The sequence below is a fragment of the Heptranchias perlo genome, chromosome 9 (assembly GCF_035084215.1).
Source record: "Heptranchias perlo isolate sHepPer1 chromosome 9, sHepPer1.hap1, whole genome shotgun sequence".
Taxonomy (NCBI): Eukaryota; Metazoa; Chordata; class Chondrichthyes; order Hexanchiformes; family Hexanchidae; genus Heptranchias; species Heptranchias perlo.
The window spans coordinates 66,904,427-66,928,213 of NC_090333.1; the positions used below are offsets into that span (position 1 = coordinate 66,904,427).

Consider the following 23,787-nt stretch of genomic DNA (forward strand, 5'->3'; position numbering starts at 1 on the left):
CCTTTTCTCTTGCTTCTTCAAAGAGTTCAATAAGGTTGGTCAGACATGACCTTCCCTTTTGAAATCCGTGCTAACTATTCTTCATTATATTTTTGGTTTCTAGATTTTTTCTATTACATTTTTGAGTAAGGATTCCATTATCTTTCCTACCACCGACGTTAAGCTAATTGGTCTATAATTCCTTGGACTAGTTCTATCTCCCCTTTTAAATATAGGAATCAAATTAGCTGTTCACCAGTCCTCTGGCACTATTCCTTTTTCTAATGATTTTTTATATATATGTGATAGTGCCTCTGCTATCTCTTCTCTAATTTCTTTTAATATGCGCGGATGCAATCCATCTGGACGAGGGGTTTTACCATCTCTAAGTTTGATTAATTTATCAATTACCTCCCCCTTCCCCTTTCTATCTCAAATGTCTTTATATCTTTTTTGAACTCTTCTTCTAATGTCATGCCCATCATGTTAGTCTCCCTGGTAAATACCGAGGCAAAGTAATTATTAAATATTTCTGCCATTTCGCTGTCATTACCTGTGAGTTTATTGTGTGTATCCCTTAGTTGCCCTCTCACTATCCTGATTTTTCTTTTGTTATTTATGTGTCAGTATAATAGATACTATTTCTTTTTATATTCCTTGATAATTTAATTTCGTAGTTTCTCTTTGCCTTCCTAATTTTTTAGCTTCTTCCCTAACCTTTTCATATTCCCCTTTGTCATCCTCTCCTTTGTTGTCTATATACTTAGTTTCAATTTTGCCCATTTTTCTTTATTCATCCATGGTGTATCATTACTGGCTAGTTTGGTCTTGCTTTTTAGTGGGATATATTTCTCTTGGACTCTATTGATCACCGTTTTAAATGTTTCCCACTGCTGTTCTTCTTTTTATCAGTAAATTTTTCCAGTTTATTTTCCCTAGTTCCATTTTCATCCCCTGAAAATCAGCTTTTTTCCAATTTATCACTTTGGCCTTTGTCTTACTTATGTCCTTCTCAATCTTTATCTTAAACTTTATTATGTTGTGATCTCTAGTGCCTAGATGTTCCCCTACACCTACTTCTCTTATCTGTTCTGGTTCATTTCCCATTACTAGATCCAGCAGTGCTTCCTCTCTTGTTGGGCTTTTTACATACTGGGAAAGAAAGGAGTCCTGCACACATTGTAAAAACTCCATTCCCTGTACCCTTTTACCTAGTGTGGTCAGGCTACACTTGGAGTATTGTGCACAGTTCTGGTCTCTATATTATGAAAAGATATGGAGGCATTGGAGAGGGTGCAAAGAAGATTCACAAGGATGATACCAAAACTGAGAGGATATACTCATCAGGAAAGGATCAACAGGCTGGGGCTCTTTTCTCTAGAAAAGAGAAGGCTGAGGGGTGATGTGATAGAGGTCTTTAAGATAATGATCGGGTTTGATAGAGTAGACATAGAGAAAATGTTTCCACTTCTGGGAGAGTCCAAAACTAGAGGTCATAAATATAAAATAGTCGCTAATAAATCTAATCGGGAATTCAGGAGCAACTTCTTTACCCAAAGAGTGGTAAAAATGTGGAACTCGCTACCCACAAGGAGTAGTTGAGGCAAATAGCATAGATGCATAGATTAGCACATGAGCGAGGAAGGAATACAAGGGCATCCTGATAGGGTTAGATAAAGTAGGGAGGGAGAAGGCCTGTGTGGACCATAAACCAGATGGGCTGAATGGCCTGATCCGGTGCTGTATTTTCGATATTTTATTTTTATTCGTTGATGGGATGTGGGCGTCGCTGGCGAGGCCAGCATTTATTGCCCATCCCTTGAGAAGGTGGTGGTGAGCTGCCTTCTTGAACCGCTGCAGTCCGTATGTTGAAGGTTCTCCCACAGTGCTGTTAGGAAGGGAGTTCCAGTATTTTGACCCAGCGACGATGAAGGATGGTGTGTGACTTGGAGGGGAACGTGCAGGTGGTGTTGTTCCCATGTGCCTGCTGCCCTTGTCCTTCTAGGTGGTAGAGGTCGCGGGTTTAGGAGGTGCTGTCGAAGAAGCCTTGACGTGTTGCTACAGTGCATCCTGTGGATAGTACACATGGCAGCCACAGTGCGCCGGTGGTGAAGGGAGTGAATGTTTAGGGTGGTGGATGGGGTGCCAATTAAGCAGGCTGCTTTGCCCTGGATGGTGTCAAGCTTCTTGAGTGTTGTTGGAGCTACACTCACCCAGGCAAGTGGAGAGTATTCCATCTCACTCTTGACTTGTGCCTTTAGATGGTGGAAAGGCTTTGGGGAGTCAGGAGGTGAGTCACTCACCACAGAATACCCAGCCTCTGACCTGCTCTTGTAGCCACAGTATTTATATGGCTGGTCCAGTTAAGTTTCTAGTCAATGGTGACCCCTAGGATGTTGATGGTGGGGGATTCGGCGATGGTAATGTCGTTGAATGTCAAGGGGAGGTGGTTAGACTCTCTCTTGTTGGAGGTGGTCATTGCCTGGCACTTGTCTGGCGCGAATGTTACTTGCCACTTATGAGCCCAAGCCTGGATGTTGTCCAGGTCTTGCTGCATGCGGGTTCGGACTGCTTCATTATTTGAGGGGTTGCGAATAACTCAATGTAACTTGATATACCTATCTGTTCTTGCCAGTTTATTTGGAGATAGTTAAAATCAGCCATGATTATTATTCTATGTCCGTTACTCATTTCACATATTTGCTTACATATTTCTTCCTCCAACTCCTTTCCACTATTAGGTGGTCTGTTGTATACCCCTGTTGGCATGAGCAATCCCTTCTCATCTTTTATTTCAATCCATATGGATTCTGTTTCTATCCTTCTGTTAGTTATGTCCCTTCTTTCTATCGCCAGTCTGTTATCTCTTATTAGTACAGCTACTCCACCCCCACCTTTTTCTTCCTTCCCTATCTTTTCTGATTATGTTATAGCCTGCAATATTTAGTTGCCAGTCCTGATGTTTATGTAGCCATGTTTCAGTTATTTCTACTACATCTGGTTCCTCACTACAGGTTATTGCCTCCATTTTATTTTGGACGCTATGTACTTTGCTGTAAAGGCAGTTTAATTCATCTTTAATGGTTGTTCCATTTACTTTATTTTTAACAGTCCTTTTGTACTTCTGTTTTATAACTGTTTTTGTACCTCGACCATTTACGTTATCTTTGTTCCTTACCCTGGTCTGATCTTTACACTCATCTCCTGTTTTTTTTATCTTTAAGCTTTTGTTATTGCTACCAGATCCCTCCCTCAATCTTGCTAGTTTAAAGCCTTATCCACTGCCCTATTTATCCTGTTAGGACCCTAGTCCCATTCCAGTTCAGGTGGAGCCCATCCCAGTGGTACAGCTCCTTCCTGTCCCAGTACTGCTGCCAGTGTCCCATGAAATGGAACCCTTTCTTCCCACACCACTCTTTAATCCACTCATTCGCCTTCCTGATCTGTCTATCCCGATGCCAATTAGCACGTGGCTCAGGTAGTATTCCTGAGATTACCAACCCTGAGGTCCTGCTTTTTAATTTAGTTCCTAGCTTCTGATATTCCGTTAGCAGGACCTGCTCCTTGTTCTTCCTTGTGTCATTGGTGCCGACATGGACCATGACAACTGGATCCTCCCCCTCCCTTTCCAAGTTCCTCTCCAGTTGCTCTGAGATGTCCTTTACCCTTGCACCAGGTAGGCAACACACCCTCCTGGACTCTTGGTCGTGATTGCAGAGGACGTTATCTATCCCCCTGATTATAGAATCCCCTATGACTACAACCTTTCTATTCTGATCCACCCACCTTGGACTGCTTCATGATCTATGGTGCCATGGTTAACATTTTGAGCATCCTCCCTGCAGCCTTCTTCCTTATCCTCACAGATATCAAGTACTTGGACTTGTTGGATCGGACCAATGTCTGCGGGACCTCCTTCTCTACCTCTCCCTCTCTTATGTACTGGAGTGTCTCTAACTCGCACTCCAGTTCAAGGACTCTGAACCGGAATGTCTCAAGCCAGAGACATTTACTGCAGATGTGACAATCCGGGACAGTCTCGCTGTCCACAAACTCCCACATATTACAGTCCTAACACACAGCCTGTACTGCCATTTCTAGTTTTTACTTATTTAATCAGTAATTTATTTCTGGGACTAATAGAATCACTTGAGATCTAGATTATATTTAGTAAATGGATTTAGTTTGCTTTCAAAATAATTAGTAATTACTTTGTCTTTTTTTTTTAATTGTATGTATTTTTTATTTAAGTTTTAAAAGTTGATAGATTAGTTTATAATCCCTTGGTTTAAGTAGCTTAGCATCTCCTTCCCCCTCTGCACCTAATTCGCACACTCACCAAATTCCCAGTTGAAAGTCCACACTGTGTTAGCAATTCACTCCATTAGAGGTTCACTCTCTGTCTTTACCAACCTCTGTGCTTAAGCTTACTTGGCTGCTTATGCTGTAATGTGCCTACCATTTAATTATCTCACTGATTCTGGCTGTGGAGCATGTGAAGGTGCACTTATGTTACGCATTTAGCATTGGTGCAAAGCAGTTTCGATTTTGCACCAACACTGTTGGGTGTTAAGGCCCAGATTTTCTCCATAGTGAAGTAGAGCAAAACTCTGTCCTCCAGAGAGTTTCACACTGCCTCCCTCCAGTGTCAGGTTGGGTCCAGATTTATAAGAGATTCAGGCTGCTTTTTACTTAGCATCGATGCTACAGTTCTATTGTAAATGCAGCTCAGAGCAGCAAAAAACACTGCAGAACTATAGTAATAGGATGGGACTAAATTCATGCCAGTGGATATTAGAGAAATAGAGTTGCTATGATACTGGGATATCATGGTGTATTTGTACAGCAGCGAATCTACCCTCAGAAAATGTTATTGGGAAGTTACAACGCTGCAATGCAGTGACAAGATGTATCCAGTTTCACAAAATATTTAACACAGTGCTAAATTAAAAAGCACTAAACATAGTACTTTATTGTAGTGCTTTCTTCTGCAGGTTTTTTTAACGAGCAACTGCCCAATTAAAGAAAAGTAAATAGACACAACTACCATTAACCTTTACTTTTCCCTGTTATTTTTGTGGAAAATTTATACTGAGACATCATTATTGGACAAATCATATAGATGATGGACTAACCATTATATGTATTCATTTTCTTAATCTTCTGCCTCTTGGTAGAATAAAAAAAGCTACTGATAGATGCAAAGCAATTTGGTTTGCCCGCATGCAATCCCATAAAGCATGTAATGATGGTCACAGTGATTACAGAGAGTTTTAAACCAAGTTTATTCTATTGGTCTGGGTTTCTGAATAAACCTTCATCATGTCTCCTTGTTCCCAGGATGGTTTCAGAAGGACTAGGTCAGATGACAGATGGCGTCTGGGGTTTGGACGATTTCACACAGAGCCATGTATACAACGTGTGGCCAGGGTATGACTACTTGGGATGGCGGAACGACAGCTTTGAAAGCGGCTATGTGGAAATCCTCTTTGAGTTTGATCGGATCCGAAATTTCACAGCAATGAAGGTGGAAACTGCTCTTCTTTTATTTTATTTCTTTTTGAACATCAGCAAAAGTTTGATTGTCAGGTTGTTTACATGAGATGTATGATTAGTGAAATGGGGTGGCGGGGGGGATAAACTGACTTAATCGGAACCCAACTTCACTAAAGCACAAGGGCCCTCAAATTTCCTCAGGGGTTCCGCTGGACTTCAGCTGTAATTCCAGTGGTCTAACGGTCCCCACCGGAAAACAGCAGGGATTTTCCCAGCCAGCTTTGCAAAGAGTGGAACCTCCATCTGCCCATTACAAGAGCCAATGACATCGGGGACAGGCGTCAGAAGGGGTCAGAGCCACTCACAGATGTTTCCATTGCTTACATTAGCTGAACAGATCCCCGTAGTAAAAGATGAGAAAAATGTCAGGAAAGGGAAATAATTAAAACCAGAAATATCGACTCCCCGCTCTGACTCAGTGAGTTTATCCAGCAAAACTGTATAAGTTCCAAGTTCAACCCCCAGTTAGCTGTGTTCAGTTAGCTGATCTCAGCTAGGATGGCAGTAGCAACTCTGCATCTGGTCTCCCTCTCCTTGCTAGGGTAGGAAAAAATCGGTCTCGACTCCTGCTCCTTATGGCTATTCAGTGACGTCTGCGGGAAGTGCACTAATGTGGATCTTGGGTGCAGACTTGACTGCAGTTGAATACTGTCGTGCTCACTTTGGAAGCTTACATATGAATAATGGCCACCTTGGTGAGGTAGAGGATAGCAAGTGGTGCCTGTGTTAGATGTCAGCTGTGGCTCAGTGGTTGCACTCATTAAGTCAGTAGGTTGTGGGTTTAAGTCCCAATTCAGGGACTTGACCACATAATCTAAGCTGATACTTCAGTGCAGTACTGAGGGAGTGCTGTACTGTCAGAAGTGCTGTCTTTCAGATGAGACATTAAACTGAGACCCAATATGCCCTCTCAGGTGGACTTAAAAGATCCCATGGCACTATTCGAAGAAGAGCAGGGGAATTCTCCTGGTGTCCTGACCCAACATTTATTCCTCAACCAACATCTAAAACTGATGATCTTGTCATTTATTTCATTTCTGTTTGTGGGACCTTGCTGTGCACAAATTGGCTGCTGCATTTTCTCCATTACAACAGTGATTATACTTCAAAAATACTTAATTGGCTGTAAAGCACTTTGGGACGTCCTGAAATTGTGAAAGGTGCTGTAAAAATGCAAGTCTTTCTTCCTTCTTTCTTGTGGAATTGTACCCCATAAAGGATTTAATGCCTTCAGGAGAGGACGGACTGAAAATTGGCAAGGGAAACAATATTCAAAAAAATAATTTCCAACATCTCCTAGTAGGTTTTTAAATTATTTTTCAACATTACATACATGGGGAAAGTTCTTTCTTCTAAATGTACTTAATCCCCATATTTTCCTTTCCCTTAAAGTGCGGTTTGACATTTATTGAGAAAGAAAATTGCTACTGTCCTCTTGAGCAACTAGAATTTTAAAACAAAAATGGCTATATAATTATTGTTCTTTGTGGGACCTCACAAAGTCATAATTCAGGCATTGCAATGGGTAATCCTATGGCTCCCAGCATTCATAAGTTAACAAGTTACAAGTTAACAAAAGGCTACTGTACCAAACAGACTCAGGACCTTGCGTGCATAGTGCTCATTAAGCAAAACAATTTGATGAGGGGCTTAAAGAGCAGGGGCTGCCTGGGGCATGGACTCCTCCTCCTCCCCCCCCCCCTCCCAAGCCCTATACTTGGCTGTTGACTCACCCTCATTTATATCCATGGCATTCAGTCCCGTGCCCTGAGGAATAGTTTGTTCAGTACAGTTTTATTTGAAAATGTTTTAGAAAGCTGTACTCATCACGATTTAAGATCCAATAAACCCTTCAATTGAATGTCATTTGGCACAGCAATATTTCATTAGAAATCCGGCTTCACTAAATCCCAATCCACATGAATTGAAATTTTTGAAAAATTACATTTTAAAGGTGGTATCATGATAACCAGCATTAACTGCCTAATACAGTATCTATTACAAATAGTTGGGGATTTCATCCCTCATTTACAGAGTTTCTGGATCACTTAACTAGTTAGACTTAACTTTCCCAGTGCAGTGTGAATGGAGCTTGAAGTAGTTTTATGTAATATGTAACTGTTACACTCTCTTATAGCTCTGTCAGAACAATTGCATAGATCAACTGTAAGGTAGTCTGGCTGAAGGTAGATTCATAAGAACATAAGAAATAGGAGCAGGAGTAGGCCACCCGGCCCCTCGAGTCTGCTCCGCCATTCAATCAGATCGTGGCTGATCTTTGACCTCAACTCCTGCCTGATCCCTATATCCCTTGATTCCCCTAGAGTCCAAAAGTCTATCAAAAGTCTATATTCAAGGACTCAGCATCCACAGCCCTCTGGGGTAGAGAATTCCAAAGATTCACAACCCTCTACGTGAAAAAATTCCTCCTCCTCTCAGTCTTGAATGGCTGACCTCTTATCCTTCGACTAGCCCCCTAGTTCTAGACTCTCTAGCCAGGGGAAACAACCTCTCAGCATCTACCCTGTCAAGCCCACTAATAATCTTATATGTTTCAATAAGATCACCTCTCATTCTTCTAAATTCCAGAGACAATAGGCCCATTCTACTCAATCTCTCCTCATTGGACAACCCTCTCATCCGAGGAATTAACCTAGTGAACCTTCGTTGTACAGCCTCTAAGGCGAATATATCCTTCCTTAGATAAGGAAACCTAAACTGTACGCAGTACTGTAGGTGAGTCTCACTAAAGCCCTGTACAACTGTAGTAAGATTTCCTTACTCTTGTACTCCAACCCCCTTGCAATAAAGGCCAATATACCATTTGCTTTCCTAATTGTCTGCTGTACCTACACACTAACTTTTTGTGTTTCTTGTACGAGGACACCTAAGTCTCTCTGAACATCAACATTTAATAGTTTCTCACCATTTAAAAAAAATTCTGTTTTTTTATTTTTCTTACCAAAGTAAATAACCTCACATTTCCCACATTATACTCCATCTGCCACCTTCTTGCCCACTCACTTAATCTGTCTATACCCCTTTGAAGGCTCTATGTGTCCTCCTCACAGTTTACTTTCCCACCTAGTTTTGTATCATCAGCAAACTTGGATACATTACACTCGGTCCCGTCATCTAAGTCATTAATATAGATTGTAAATAGCTGAGGCCCAAGCTCCGATCCTTGCGGCACCCCACTAGCTACAGCCTGCCAACCTGAGAATGACCCGTTTATCCCTACTCTCTGCTTTCAGTCAGTTAACAAATCCTCTATCCATGCTACTAAATTACCCCCAACCCCATGAGCCCTTATCTTGCGCAACAGCCTTTTATGTGGCACTTGATTGAATGCCTTTTGAAAATCCAAATATACTACATCCACTGGTTCCCCTTTATCTACCCTGCTATTTACATCCTCAAAAAACTCTAATAAATTTGTCAAACATGATTTCCCTTTCATCAAACCATGTTGACTCTGCCTAATCATATTATGATTTTCTAAGTGCCCTGTTACCACTTCATTAATAATGGATTCCAGCATTTTCCCAATGACCGATGTCAGGCTGACTGGCCTGTAGTTCCCTGTTTTCTCTCTCCCTCCCTTCTTGAAAGTGGGGTAACATTTGCTACCTTCCAGTCCACTGGGACTGTTCCAGAATCTAGGGAATTTTGGAAGATCATAACCAATGCATCCACTATCTCTGCGGCCACCTCTTTTAGAACCCTAGGATGTAGGACATCAGGTCCAGGGGATTTATTGGCTTTTAGTCCCATTAGTTTGTCCAGTACTTTTTCTCTAGTGATATTAATTGTTTTAAGTTCCTCACTCTCATTTACCCCTTGGTTCCCCACTATTTTTGGTATGCTTTTTGTGTCTTCTACTGTGAAGACTGATGCAACATATTTATTTAACGCATCTGCCATTTCCTGATTCCCCATTATATTTTCTCCTGTCTCAGCCTCTAAGGGACCAATGTTTACTTTTGCTGCTCTCTTCCTTTTTACATACTTGTAGAAGCTCTTACAATCTGTTTTTATATTTCTTGCTAGTTAACTGTCATATTCTATTTTCTCCCTTTTTATCAACTTTTTGGTCATCCTTTGTTGGTTTCTAAAACTTTCCCAATCACCAGGCTTACTACTTTTCTTGGCAACATTATAGGCCTCTTCTTTCAATCTAATACTCACCTTAACTTCTTTATTTAGCCACGAAAGGATCCCTTTTCCTGTGGAGTTTTTATTTCTCAATGGAATCTATACTTGTTGAGAATATTGAAATATGTCTTTAAATGTTTGCCATTGCTTTTCAACTGTCAAACCCTTTCATTTATTTTCCCAATCTATCTTAGCCAACTCGCCCCTCATACCTATGTAATTGGCTTTATTTAAGTTTAATTCTCTAGTTTCTGACTTAATTAGGTTACTTTCAAACTGAATGTGAAATTCTATCGTATTATGATCACTCTTCCCCAGAGGTTCTTTTACTGCGCGATTACTAATTAACCCAATTTCATTACATAATACAAGATCTAAAATAGCCTATTCCCTGGTTGGTTCCATGACATATTGCTCTAGGAAACCGTCTCGAATACATTCCATGAACTCGTCTTCCAAACTACCTTTGCCAACTTGATTTGCCCAGTCTATATGTAGATTAAAGTTCCCCCATGATGACTGCGTTTCCTTGTTACAAGCTCCCATTATTTCATGATTAATATTCTGTCCAATGGTATTGCTACTATTAGGGGGTCTATAAACTACTCCTACCAGTGTTTTCTGCCCTTTGTTATTTCTAATTTCCACCCATATTGATTCTACTTCCTGATCCTCTGAGCCAAGATCCTTTCTCACCACTGTCCGAATGTCATCCTTTATTATTAGGGCTACACCCCCTCCTTCTCCATTCTGCCTGTTTTTTCCAAATGTCATGTACCCTGGAATATTTAGTTCTCAACCTTGGTCATTCTGCAACCATGGCCTCCATTTTAGCACCCGCTATCGGGTGCGTTCCTGGCGGGGGGGCTCCGAAAATCAGGGAATGCCGGAGCGGGTCGGGAGCCCGGCTCCAACCCGCCTACTTCCGGGTTTCCCACAGACGCGCCGACGTGCGCACGCAGCCCCCGCATGTGGGACTCCCGCAGGCAATTAAAGCCAGCGGGGTGCCACTTGAGAGTATTTACCTAGGTATTTCAGGTCATTAACAGACCTGATTAAGGGAATATGTCAGGAGGGGTGGGATTTTAGAGACAACTGGGACTGTTTCCCATACTGGGGGAAACACTCCAAGTTGAAATGGACGTGTTGCAGCTATCAGCCTGTGGCAGTTGTACCTATCTTGCGGACCCCCTCAGATGTACATCTTCCGGATGGGGGCCGCCGTAGCTGCAGTCATGACCTCCTCGGAGGGCGAACAGCATCACCAGCCCAGCTGGCCAAGCCGTCCACCTCTGACACGTGGAGCTCCACAACAGAGTGCTGTGACACATCCACCTGCATAGCAGGAGGGAGGGCAACCGCAGAGAGAGATGCATCGCAGGGGGCACTACCCTTGCCACAGGGTCCACAGACCGAGGCTCAGCTTCCTGGACCTCTCTGAGCAGCAGTGCACACGGAGGCTCAGAGTCACTCGACATGTAGTCGTGGACATCTGCAGCCTCCTTGATGCCGAGCTGCTCCTGGCTGGCCCGAGCACCATCTTCTTACCTGTCGCTGTTAATGTCACCACTGCCCTCAACAACTTCTCCTCCGCATCCTTCCAGGGTGCAACCGGGGTCATCGCCGATGTCTCTCAGTCGTCTGCACAAAAGAGCCTTGCAAACACACCTACACCCACTCTGCAGTGACACAATGGGTGGCATGAGGTGTGGGTCTTCATGGTGATCCTCGGGGAAGGGCATTATTGCACAAACCAGACAAGATTCGCAAAGACATGGCAGTAGTGGTGCCAATATAATATGTGATGTGAGTTGGTCAGAAATTAAATATAAGTAAAAACCATGACAAACCCTCAAACACCCTTGTGCATCCCCTTCATGCTCACGACACGTTTGCCTTACACTTCCTACTGCACATATGTGATGCATGCCCTGTGGCTGCAGCACAGGTAGTGGCAGGTTGAGTGAGGCTGACCGTGAAAGAGATGCACAAGAGGGTGAGTATGAGATAGAGCCATGAGATTGTATGAGGATTGGGTTGAGTGGTAGTGGTGGGATGAGTACTGGCGAGGTGAGTAAGTGCAGGTAAGATGAGGATGAGGTTTGAGTGGGTGTGAGGAGTGATGTGACAGAGTAGTGTTGGCTGTGCAGAAGGAGATGTGGGGTGGGGGCGGTGATGTGGCAGACAGAGTGTAAGGGAATGAGTAAGTGTACTCACTTTGGCTGACCTACTTAGGGCATTGCAGCGCCTCCTGCACTGTATGCAGGTGGGCAATATGTTGGTGGTGCAGGTGACCCCCTCTACCACCTCGAGCCAGGCCTTGGTGGCAGAGGCAGGCCGCTTCCTCCCGCCCACCGGGGGGAAGATCTCTGTCCTCCCCCTCCTCCTCACCCCATCTAATGATACCTAGAGTGAGGCATCATTAAACTGGGAGCAGCCTTCCCCCTGGGTTGCTCCATGCTGTAATTTTTGCTATTTGTTGCAGCATCTGTCAGTGGAGGACTGCCCCTTTAAATAGAGCTCCTCCAGCTGACAGAGCTTACTGCGCATGCGCAGTCCGCCGGATGCGCAGATCAGCAGTGGGGAACCCGGAAGACCAGGTAAGTGGATCCAATTAGTCTGCGATCGCGCGCGGGGCAGACTGATTTCACTGGGCGCGTTACCCACGCGCCCAATAGCCCCCCCCGCCGCAAACCCGCAGCCTTGGCAATATCGAGCCCCATGTCTCTGTAATGGCTATTAGGTCAAATCCTTTTGTCTCCATTTGAGCAATTAATTTATCTATCTTGTTACAAATGCTCCGTGCATTCAGATAAAGAGCCTTTAATTTTGACTTATAACCATTTTTTTCATGCTTTGACCTTACTTGTTGTTGCACTATTATTGGTAAACTCTCTGGCCCTTCCTGCCACATCCCTATGGATGAACTGCATTCCCACATTTTTCCCCATCAGCAATCCTGGGAAATAGACAAAGCTCACGATTACATATCTGTTCGACAGGTTGGAGTGTCAACAGCGACTAAAACTCAAAGTTGCAACTGCAGAGGTGCAAGAGAAACTTTACCACATTACTTTCAGGTTCCTACAAGTAGATACCAGTACAGTCAAGCTTTTGTTCATAACTACAGCTGCTATCTTTTGCTAAATCCAAACTGAACAAAGGGTAGAATAGGCAGATTGGGAGGAGTCCTTAGTTTGAGTTCTTCTTCTGATTCATTGAAAACTTTAATAGCTGGTGGGCTCCACATCATAAGACACAGAAGTAAAACCACTATTTTAAAAAACGTTTTAGAAATTTTTTGACAGGCGGAGACGTTTATTTATCGAGCACATTGTCACGTCTCTCAGAAACATCGTAAAGCACTTCACGTGCAGTGAATTATTTTGAAGTGCAGTGACTGCTTTAGGCTGATGCAGCACTCATTTTACAAACAAGATCCCACAAACATTAATGAGGTGAATGATCATTGAATCTGTTTTAGGTGGTGTTGGTTGAGGTAGGAATGGAGATACCTGCCCTTCTTCAAATAGTGCCATGGGATATTTTGCATCCACTGGGACAGACTGACAGGGCCTCAGTTTAACATCTCATCTGAAGGATGGCACCTCCAATAATACAGCACTCCCTCAGTACTGTTCTGAAGTGTCGGCATAGACCTGGAGCAAGGCTTGAACCCACCACCTTCTGACTCAGAGACAAAAGTGCTATCACTAAGCTAAACTGACACAAGCCTGCTCAAAATTAGACTATCAGATCCAAAAAAAGAAAGGTTTTATATTAGCTCTATATTAGGTTTTTGGGATACAGTAAAGTAATTAAACTTATCTGCATTACATCTTAATGAGGTTTGAGTCCTTCCCTAATTGTAATGCAGCTTCCACTAAAAGCAGGAAAAGAAGTGTATAAATGAGAGATTTTTGTCTATGAGATTGTAATGTACTTGAAAATGACTAAAGCAACTTGCGTAGTTCAAGAACATGTTCTATTGGAGCAATTAGTGCCACATAAGTAAATAAGAAAAGGTTGCTGTTGAACTTTATATTACATATTAAGAGTGAGAAGACTCTTGTTTTATGTAGGGTGTAGGCCAGTTCGGAGGTTTTTTGTGTGTTAAATTTGGTGTACAAATCTAACATGTAATGTTTATCCTTTCATTACTGCAGGTCCATTGCAACAACATGTTCACAAAAGGGGTGAAGATATTCAGGGAGGTTCAGTGTTTTTTCTGCTCGGAACCGGGTAAATGGGAGCCAAACCCAGCTACATCTGTTCTGGTTCTAGATGATGTCAATCCGAGCGCTCGTTTTGTCACCGTTCCACTACAACAGCGGATGGCAAACTCCATCATGTGCCAATTCTACTTTGCTGATACATGGATGATGTTCAGTGAAATTTCCTTCCAGTCAGGTAGTGCCAAGTGATATCTAGCTCTCAACCTGTTAGAATTTCTTTTCCCCTCCATTCCCACAATATTATTCTCCCCATTTGGTGCTGCTTATCTTTATACATTCCACCCACCACATCTGGGAGATCAGTGATTTCAACCACAGTCTTGTAACATGGCTGGCATGAATGGCACCCTGGTTGTCCAACATGAGGTCAAATTCAAGTGAGGCGATTTTTGCCTTTTTTATTTTAACCCCTCCCCCCACTCCGAGGTGTCTCATGTGCTGCGTCCAGTGCTTTATTGAAGAAGCTCACCTTGCAAGGAAATTGCGCTTCAGTGGTAGTCAGTTCTAGGTTTTGAAACTAGTGACCTGCTATGGAGTCAAATACTCAATCTCTTGAGCGACGTCTCGCCCAATGTGCCTTTTCACCATCCCCATCTTCATGTGCCAGCATCCATCTTCAGCTTGGTTTGCAGGGTACAAGCTCTCTTGTGCTTTTTTTTGAAAACCACGGCAAATATTTGGTTGGACAAATAGTCGATTAGGAGAATGAGTAGCGAGACAAAAAAAAAACGTAGATGCTGGAAATGTAAGGCAAAAATAGAAAATGCTGGAAACACTCAGCAAGTTGGGCACAGCATCTGTGGAGAGAAGCAAAGTTAACCTTTCAGGCATTGCCCTTCGTTAGAATAAATAGCAAGACGTGGTGTTGAAGAGATAACAGATTCTTACAGAAAAATGTCTGTGTGCAGCACTGCTCAGTTCCTAATAGGAAAACCTACCAGTGTACGAGATGACTGCTCTTTCTCCTCAGGTATAGCAGTCCATCTGGCAGTATGGTGGCAACCTGATGAAACTTGATCTACACTGATTGTTTCAGGATCTCGTTTAAAATGTACTTCTGACCACTTAGTGTTTCAAAAAATGATTTTCTGCAAAACTCTGCCGTTTAAAATTATATACATGGAATTAAAGGAATGTGAAGATTAATGTATACAACAATATATATAAGGACAATCAACAATATATATGTAGGCAATATATATAAGATGATGTGCTGGGCTACTGCTTTCATTTCATCTTTAAGGATATGAAATCCCTCCATTATTCCCCATTTAGGTCTCTCAGGCTCACACCTCATGTACCTACTCCCAGTCCTCTTTTCAGTGTTAAGCCAGTCTTTCAGAGACTGGCCTAGTTCTGCCTCCGATTTCTCTCCCCACTGTTGGGACCCACTGACCCACACTTGGAACTTCCCCACTGTGGTGAAGATCTGCAGCCCTCCACGCCACGATAGCATACGGTGATGCCTCAACATGCTATAGCATCATGTTGCCATCCGATCCTGCTTTAGATAAGCAGTGGCATAACGTGAATATCCTATTGGGAATGTAGACATCACACGCAGGAATGTCAATAAAAGCTATTACCTCAAGGAAGAATTGACATATCGATCCCAGTTGTTCTCTCACAACTTAAATTAAAAATGATAAACGAAAGAGATAAACAGAGGATCCTGGATTTGACATCTTGATAGATGCCACAGTGTTGTTTAGTACCAGCTAAAGTTGGCATGGTATCACCTTTCAGCAACAGCTGAACTTGCCGTGAGTTGACTCTTTGCTGCCAGCTATGGCTTGATTGTCACAATAACCTTATCGCCTGCTGAGACCTGGCTGTTAAATTTCCTGACAAATGAAGCTACTTCTGTACTAGCTCAAATCCAGACATGAGGTTACCATTTGGCACCTGCTCAAACCTGACCATGAGATTGCTCTACCGTTAACTGAGACATTGGCCATCAAGTTATTCTTGCATATTGACATCAGATTGCTAGTCAGCACCAAATGAATTATAGGCATAAGACTTCTCTCTAGTACGAGCTGAAACCGGACCACCAAACTGTTTTCTCAGCATCGTCCAATTTTGCATTGCCCTTTTAAAATAAAACAGTTTGATAGTGGCAGATATTGCTTCATGATACTTTATAAACCTCTTCTGATTTGTTACTTGGTTTTGTAAGTGGGTTGGCTAAATATTTTTTCACAATGGCACAATTGTTTTTCTTTGTAGACACCGCAATGTACAACACTTCAGGGGTTTATCCAACTGTGAATGTAGACAGCACAACCCACAGTGACAATGGACAGTTAGGTAAGAAGCTAACGATTCACCTAAAACCTCAATAGATGTTTGAACGAGTCCTCTGTTGCTGTTGCCCAGTTGGTTTTCCCGAAAGAATTATTCTGTCAGAATAAGTTGGCTTTTTGCTTAAATACACATGCAGTGTAGAACATGTGTTTGGAACCACCTAATATCAACTGCCGTTCAATAGGCCTTCATTATTTCTTTGTCTTTTTTTCTACTTTCACCAAATAATAGCAGTGATTTGAGAAATTTCCCAATTGTGCTAGGATGTGTCAGAATGTAACATTATTAGCTCTTTTGTTGCATTGGTTAGGTGCTATTGTTTGGCTATTGTCCTGACAAAATGCTTTGGCTATAAGAGTGCCCCTCCCCATCACACTGCACTGTTGTAAGAATATTTACAATTTATCCAAGAGGCAAGACAAAATTTGTGTCTGTTCATGTCAAGCTCAAAAACTCATTAACATGGAACAAAGCTGGCAGAAATGAAAGAGACCAGGCTAAACTCTGACTGGACTGGATTCAAACCCAGATCTCAAATGTGAACAGACTGTGCCTGACATATTCTGTTACCACATAATCTCTCTCTTTCAAGATAGAGTGTTTACAAAAATCGCCAGTCCCTGAAACTCAGTGCTCTGAATGATTTCTTCATCTGACGAACTTTAGCTCTTCACAAAATTAATCTGTATCTTCATTTTGTTCCACTGTTTGTGATTGGTTTGATTGCAAGCTTAAGCAAACAGTAGTCAGATGACTTAGTAACCGGTCATTTTTTTGTCGCTATATTTCAGTAATTATTAAAAGGTTCTCTCACAATTTCTTGTTCGAGTCCCTCAGTTCACTTTCCGACCAGAGACTGCTCTGACCACTGTCATCTAGGACATCCTACATGACTGTGGCCACAACTCATTGTCCCTCCCTGCCCTCTTCAACTTCTCTGGCATCTCGAATGCTGTCGACCACTTTGTTCTCCTTTACTGCCTCTCTTCTGTAGTAAACATCCATGTAAACATGTTGATGTAAACATCCCCATCCTCAATGATGGCAGAGCCCAGCACGTGAGTGCAAAAGACGAGGCTGAAGCATTTCCAACCATCTTCAGCCAGAAGTGCCGAGTGGATGATCCATCTCAGCCTCCTCCCAATAACCCCACCATCACAGAAGCCAGTCGTCAGCCAATTCGATTCACTCCAGATGATATCAAGAAACAGCTGAGTGCACTGGATACAACAAAGGCTATGGGCCTCGACAACATCCCGGCTGTAGTGCTGAAGACTTGTGCTCCAGAACTAGTCGTGCCTCTAGCCAAACTGTTCCTGTACAGCTGCAACACTGGCATCTACCCGACAATGTGGAAAATTGCCCAAAAAGAAGGACAAATCCAATCCCGCCAATTACCGCCCCATCAGTCTACTCTCAGACATCAGCAAAGTGATGGAAGGTGTCGTCGACAGTGCTATCAAGTGGCATTTGCTCACCAATAACCTGCTCACTGATGCTCATTTTGGGTTCTGCCAGGACCACTCGGCTCCAGACCTCATTACAGCCTTGGTCCAAACATGGACAAAAGAGCTGAATTCAGAGGTGAGGTGAGAGTGACTGCCCTTGACATCAAGGCAGCATTTGATCGAGTGTGGCACCAAGGAGCCCTAGTAAAATTGAAGTCAATGGGAATCAGGGGCAAAACTCTCCAGTGGCTGGAGTCATACCTAGCACAAAGGAAGATGGTAGCGGTAGTGGTTGTTGGGGGCCAATCATCTCCGCCCCAGGACATTGCTGCAGGAGTTCCTCAGGGTAGTGTCCTAGGGCGAACGATCTTCAGCTGCTTCATCAATAACCTTCCCTCCATCATAAGGTCAGAAATGGGGATGTTCGCTGATGATTGCACAGTATTCAGTTCCATTCGCAACCTCAGATAGTGAAGCAGTCCGTGCCTGCATGCAGCAAGACCTGGACAACATCCAGGCTTGGACTGATAAGTGGCAAGTAACATTCGAGCCAGACAAGTGCCAGGCAATGACCATCTCCAACAAGAGAGAATCTCACCACCTCCCCTTGACATTCAACGGCATTACCATCACCGAATCCCCCACCATCAACATTCTGGGGGCCATCATTCACCAGAAACTTAACTGGACCAGCCACATAAATACTGTGGCTCCAAGAGCAGGTCAGAGGCTGGGTATTCTGCGGCGAGTGACTCACCTCCTGACTCCCCAAAGCCTTTCCACCATCTACAAGACACAAGTCAGGAGTGTGATGGAATTCTCTCCACTTGCCTGGATGAGTGATGCTCCAACAACGCTCAAGAAGCTCGACACCATCCAGGACAAAGCCGCCCGCTTGATTGGCACCCCATCCACCACCCTAAACATTCACTCTCTTCACCACCGGCGCACTGTGGCTGCAGTGTGTACCATCTACAGGATGCACTGCAGCAACTCGCCATGGCTTCTTTGACAGCACCTCCCAAACCCGCAACCTCTACCACCTAGAAGGACAAGGGCAGCAGGCACATGGGAACAACACCACTTGCACATTTCCCTCCAAGTCACACACCATCCCGACTTGGAAATATATCGCCGTTCCTTCATCGTCGCTGGGTCAAAATCCTGGAACTCCCTACAGCACTGTAGGAGAACCTTCAACACACGGACTGCAGCGGTTCAAGAAGGCAGCTCACCACCATCTTCTCAAGGGCAATTAGGGATGGGCAATAAATGCTGGCCTTTCCAACGACGCCCACATCCCATGAACGAAAAAAAGTCCACCTCTGTGGTGGACCATTCTCTCGTGGTTCCACTTCTATCTGTCCCATTGTAGTCATTATATCTCCTGAAACCGTAGGGCCAATCGACCTGGCTACCTGTAGCAGAGGCACAGTGAAAATATCCACTCCATTAGCACCGCCATGAACTTCCAGACATGTTACGTGAAGGCTCCTGTAATACTGCACCTCAGAAAAGCACTGTCATGCAAGTTTGTTATTTTTGTCATGTTTATGACATTATGAAGAGCTGGGTCTGGGTCCAGTGCCGGTCGTCGGTCACAGATCAGTGGCATCAATTGAAAGAGGGGGTATGAAATTTTGAAGAACTGTCAGGCCTGAGAATGTAGATTGTGTAAATCAAGCAACATCTGTCAAAGGCGCTTCGCATTGTCGTTAAAAGAGGCATTTTGCTTTGCTCTCATTGTCCTGCTGTTTGTGTCTGCTGAGAGGACACCCCTAAGGTGCAGGTTGGGGATGTCTTCTGCTATCTCCTTTTTACCTGGAGGAGGAGAACAATGTGCAAGAAACACTGCTGGATGCAAGGGCGGTGAGACAACATCAGAGGAGGACTCTACCGATACGGCAGGTGTCACTGAACCTGTGGGAGGTACAATATTCATGGAGGCTCCGGTTTAGCAGGGAGTCTCTCTTTTCACCTGTTGGAAGAGGACCTGAAGCCACAGTCCTGAGTCTCCACAGCTCTTTCAGCACCAGTACAAATAACAATGGCACTCCATTCTTTTTGAAACTGGGAGGCGTCAGAGGGCCACAGGGGGCATTGCCTACATCAGTCAGTTGGAATGCATAGATGCATCCGCTGGGTCGCTGACTTGTGCATTGTATTTATTGCTATTATTAAGTATTTATATTCCCACTGCACTCTGCTATGCTCTGGAGATCAATTGCGAAACAAACTCTTGCAACAGAGTGTGGTTCAGTGTATTTGAGTAGTAGTTATAATGACAATGGAAAAGCTTCAACAATTTTTTTTACTGATTCAGCAGAAAGTTCTTGGCGATGAGTGAAATATAAATACAATTATTATGAGAGAATTTATCATTTTTATATATATCATCTTCCAACTGGATAATTGATCTGTCCTACCTAGTTTCTACCTATGTTAGAAACGTACAGCTTTAACCTTTCATTGGGAAGTAATCCAAAGGGACTCGCTCTTACTAACTACTGGAATGCAAGCCGGGATGTCCTTTGTATTCAAACACTAACATTGCTGCTAGTTAATAAATCAACGACAATGTCACACAAGTCATGTTTTGTTTTTTCTCCTCCATTTATCTCCCCTCCTCTTCTTGAAAGCACTGACTTATGCTGGAGTACAGATCCCTGGGCACTGACTTATGCTGGAGTACAGATCCCTGGGCACTGGGTTATGCTGGAGTACAGATCCTTGGGCACTGGATTATGCTGGAGTACAGATCCCTGGGCACTGGGCTATGCTGGGGTACAGATCCCTGGGCACTGGGTTATGCTGGAGTACAGATCCTTGGGCACTGGATTATGCTGGAGTACAGATCCCTGGGCACTGGGTTATGCTGGAGTACAGATCCCTGGGCACTGGGTTATGCTGGAGTACAGATCCCTGGGCACTGACTTATGCTGGAGTACAGTTCCCTGGGCACTGGATTATGCTGGGATACAGATCCCTAGGCACTGACTCATGTTGGAGTACAGTTCTCCAGGCACTGACTCATGCTGGGATACAGATCCCTGGGCACTGACTCATGCTGGAGTACAGATCCCTGGGCACTGGCTCATGCTGCAGTACAGATCCCTGGGCACTGGCTCATGCTGCAGTACAGATCCCTGGGCACTGGGTTATGCTGCAGTACAGATCCCTGGGCACTGGCTCATGTTGGAGTACAGTTCCCTGGGCACTGACTTATGCTGGAGTACAGTTCCCTGGGCACTGGGTTATGCTGTACAGTTCCCTGTGCACTGGGTTATGCTGGAATCTGGTTCCCTGGGCACTGGCTCATGCTGGAATCTGGTTCACTGGGCACTGGCTCATGCTGGAATCTGGTTCCCTGGGCACTGGCTCATGCTGGAATCTGGTTCACTGGGCACTGGCTCATGCTGGAATCTGGTTCCCTGGGCACTGGCTCATGCTGGAATCTGGTTCACTGGGCACTGGCTCATGCTGGAATCTGGTTCCCTGGGCACTGGCTCATGCTGGAATCTGGTTCACTGGGCACTGGCTCATGCTGGAATCTGGTTCACTGGGCACTGGCTCATGCTGGAATCTGGTTCACTGGGCACTGGCTCATGCTGGAATCTGGTTCCCTGGGCACTGGCTCATGCTGGAATCTGGTTCCCTGGGCACTGGCTCATGCTGGAATCTGGTTCACTGGGCACTGGCTCATGCTGGAATCTGGTTCACTGGGCACTGGCTCATGCTGGAATCTGGTTCCCTGGGCACTGGCTCATGTTGGAATCTGGTTCACTGGGCACTGGCTCATGCTGGAATCTGGTTCCCTGGGCACTGGCTCATGTTGGAATCTGGTTCCCTGGGCACTGGCTCATGTTGGAATCTAGTTCCCTGGCCACTGGCTCATGTTGGAATCTGGTTCCCTGGGCACTGGCTCATGTTGGAATCTAGTTCCCTGGCCACTGGCTCATGTTGGAATCTAGTTCCCTGGCCACTGGCTCATGTTGGAATCTGGTTCCCTGGGCACTGGCTCATGTTGGAATCTAGTTCCCTGGGCACTGGCTCATGTTGGAATCTGGTTCCCTGGGCACTGGCTCATGTTGGAATCTGGTTTCCTGGGCACTGGCTCATGTTGGAATCTAGTTCCCTGGCCACTGGCTCATGTTGGAATCTGGTTCCCTGGGCACTGGCTCATGTTGGAATCTGGTTTCCTGGGCACTGGCTCATGTTGGAATCTAGTTCCCTGGCCACTGGCTCATGTTGGAATCTGGTTCCCTGGGCACTGGCTCATGCTGGAATCTGGTTCACTGGGCACTGGCTCATGCTGGAATCTAGTTCCCTGGGCACTGGCTCATGTTGGAATCTGGTTTCCTGGGCACTGGCTCATGTTGGAATCTAGTTCCCTGGGCACTGGCTCATGTTGGAATCTAGTTCCCTGGCCACTGGCTCATGTTGGAATCTGGTTCCCTGGGCACTGGCTCATGCTGGAATCTGGTTCACTGGGCACTGGCTCATGCTGGAATCTGGTTCCCTGGGCACTGGCTCATGCTGGAATCTGGTTCCCTGGGCACTGGCTCATGCCGAAGTACAGTTCCCTGGGCACTGGCTCATGCCAAAGTACAGTTCCTTGGGCACTAGATCAAGTTGGAGTACAGTTTACTGGGCACAGCTCTCTCTACATGAAATTTCTCTTAACCGCTCTTCTTACTTTCTTATTGACAATTTTAAATTGATATCCTCTTCATCATTGACTCCCCAACCACAGGACAAAGTTTATCCCTATGCACTCTATCAAAATCTTACATAATTTTAAAAACGTCTACTAAATCTCCTCAGCCTTCTCTGTCGCTATGGAAATTGTCCCAGTATCACCAATCATTCCTCATATATAATATCCTATCGCTGGTATCATCCTGGTTGATCTGCGGTGTACGCTCCTGATAGCTTTAACATCTTTTCTATAATGGGGCACCCAAAACCACACACGGTGTCCTAACTGTGCCTTAATCATTGCCTTGTACAAATTATTATTGCTTTGTTATTCTTGTGCTCTGTTTTTAAAACCTAAACTGCTATTGGTCTTTTATATGGCTTTATCTACCCGCAATCACACTTTTAAATTTTGTTTTAAATATCTGGTCATATCGCCATTAACACTTCAGAGGTACACGCATGCTATTTCTTTTAGTCATGATGAATTTTTGTTTGAACCTGTACGTTATTTATTCTCACTCCATTTGTGCAATCCATCATAACAATTCTCTTTTTCCCCATTGCATTCTCAGACATCAACCCAATGCACAAAGTGGACGACAGCAACACTCGAATCCTCATTGGCTGCTTGGTGGCTATTATTTTTATCCTGGTCGCCATCATTGTCATCATCCTTTGGCGTCAGTTTTGGCAGAAGATGCTGGAAAAGGTTTTAATAACTTTACTGAAGATTTTCCCAGCTCTATTTTAAGAGCCACTAACGGCACTTTGAATCCCTTCAGTGTGGGATGTTGTGACCGGAAACTCAGGAGGAGTCAGACACCACAATTCGTCATTGAGATAAAAAGCAGGGACACTGACACTGGACAAATGGAGAATTCTGGAAATAAACAATAGCTCAGTAAACATCTGAGACAGGAAGAGGAAGGTAGACGAACATTTCAGGGGAACTCATCACCAGAACCTACAATTCTGTTGAAGACTCCCACCTACAATGTTAACCTACCTTTCTTTTTCAGATGCTTACTGACGCGTTCAGCATTTCCAGCATTTTCTGGTTTGACCACCACCACCATCCAATGTCGGATAAAAGTTGTGCCCCAGAATTTGTGATGACAAATCATTCATGTATTTAGCTGAGCTGCTACTTGGCAGAATTCCAATGAACTGGGAAGCCCCAGTATTGGAAAGATAATCAATGCTTGTTACGGCTTCTTGGGGCTCTGGTTCCATGGCTGTTAGGAGCCCTGCAGTACTCAGCAAAAAGACCATACTTCAGACGGGAGCCTGGGCACCGAGTTTTAGCAGGCTATTTGACCATAGGAGGCATCATAGCCAAACCAATCTTCATCTAATTTCCACTTCCGGTGACTAGATAGGAGCAGGAATGGGTATCCTGGATGATT

The 23,787-nt window shown here is 44.2% G+C and overlaps 1 protein-coding gene across 3 annotated transcripts in view; it reads left to right on the top strand.

Moving 5' to 3' along the window:
* ddr2a (discoidin domain receptor tyrosine kinase 2a) overlaps positions 1–23,787 on the top strand; it is a 166,120-nt gene that overhangs the window by 129,216 nt on the left and 13,117 nt on the right. For all 3 annotated transcript variants that reach the window (XM_067990681.1, XM_067990682.1, XM_067990680.1), the window contains 4 exons: positions 5,320–5,506; positions 13,857–14,100; positions 16,155–16,235; positions 22,954–23,090. In XM_067990681.1, coding sequence (XP_067846782.1) covers positions 5,320–5,506; positions 13,857–14,100; positions 16,155–16,235; positions 22,954–23,090 — 649 coding nt within the window. The remainder of the gene's footprint in view (positions 1–5,319; positions 5,507–13,856; positions 14,101–16,154; positions 16,236–22,953; positions 23,091–23,787) is intronic.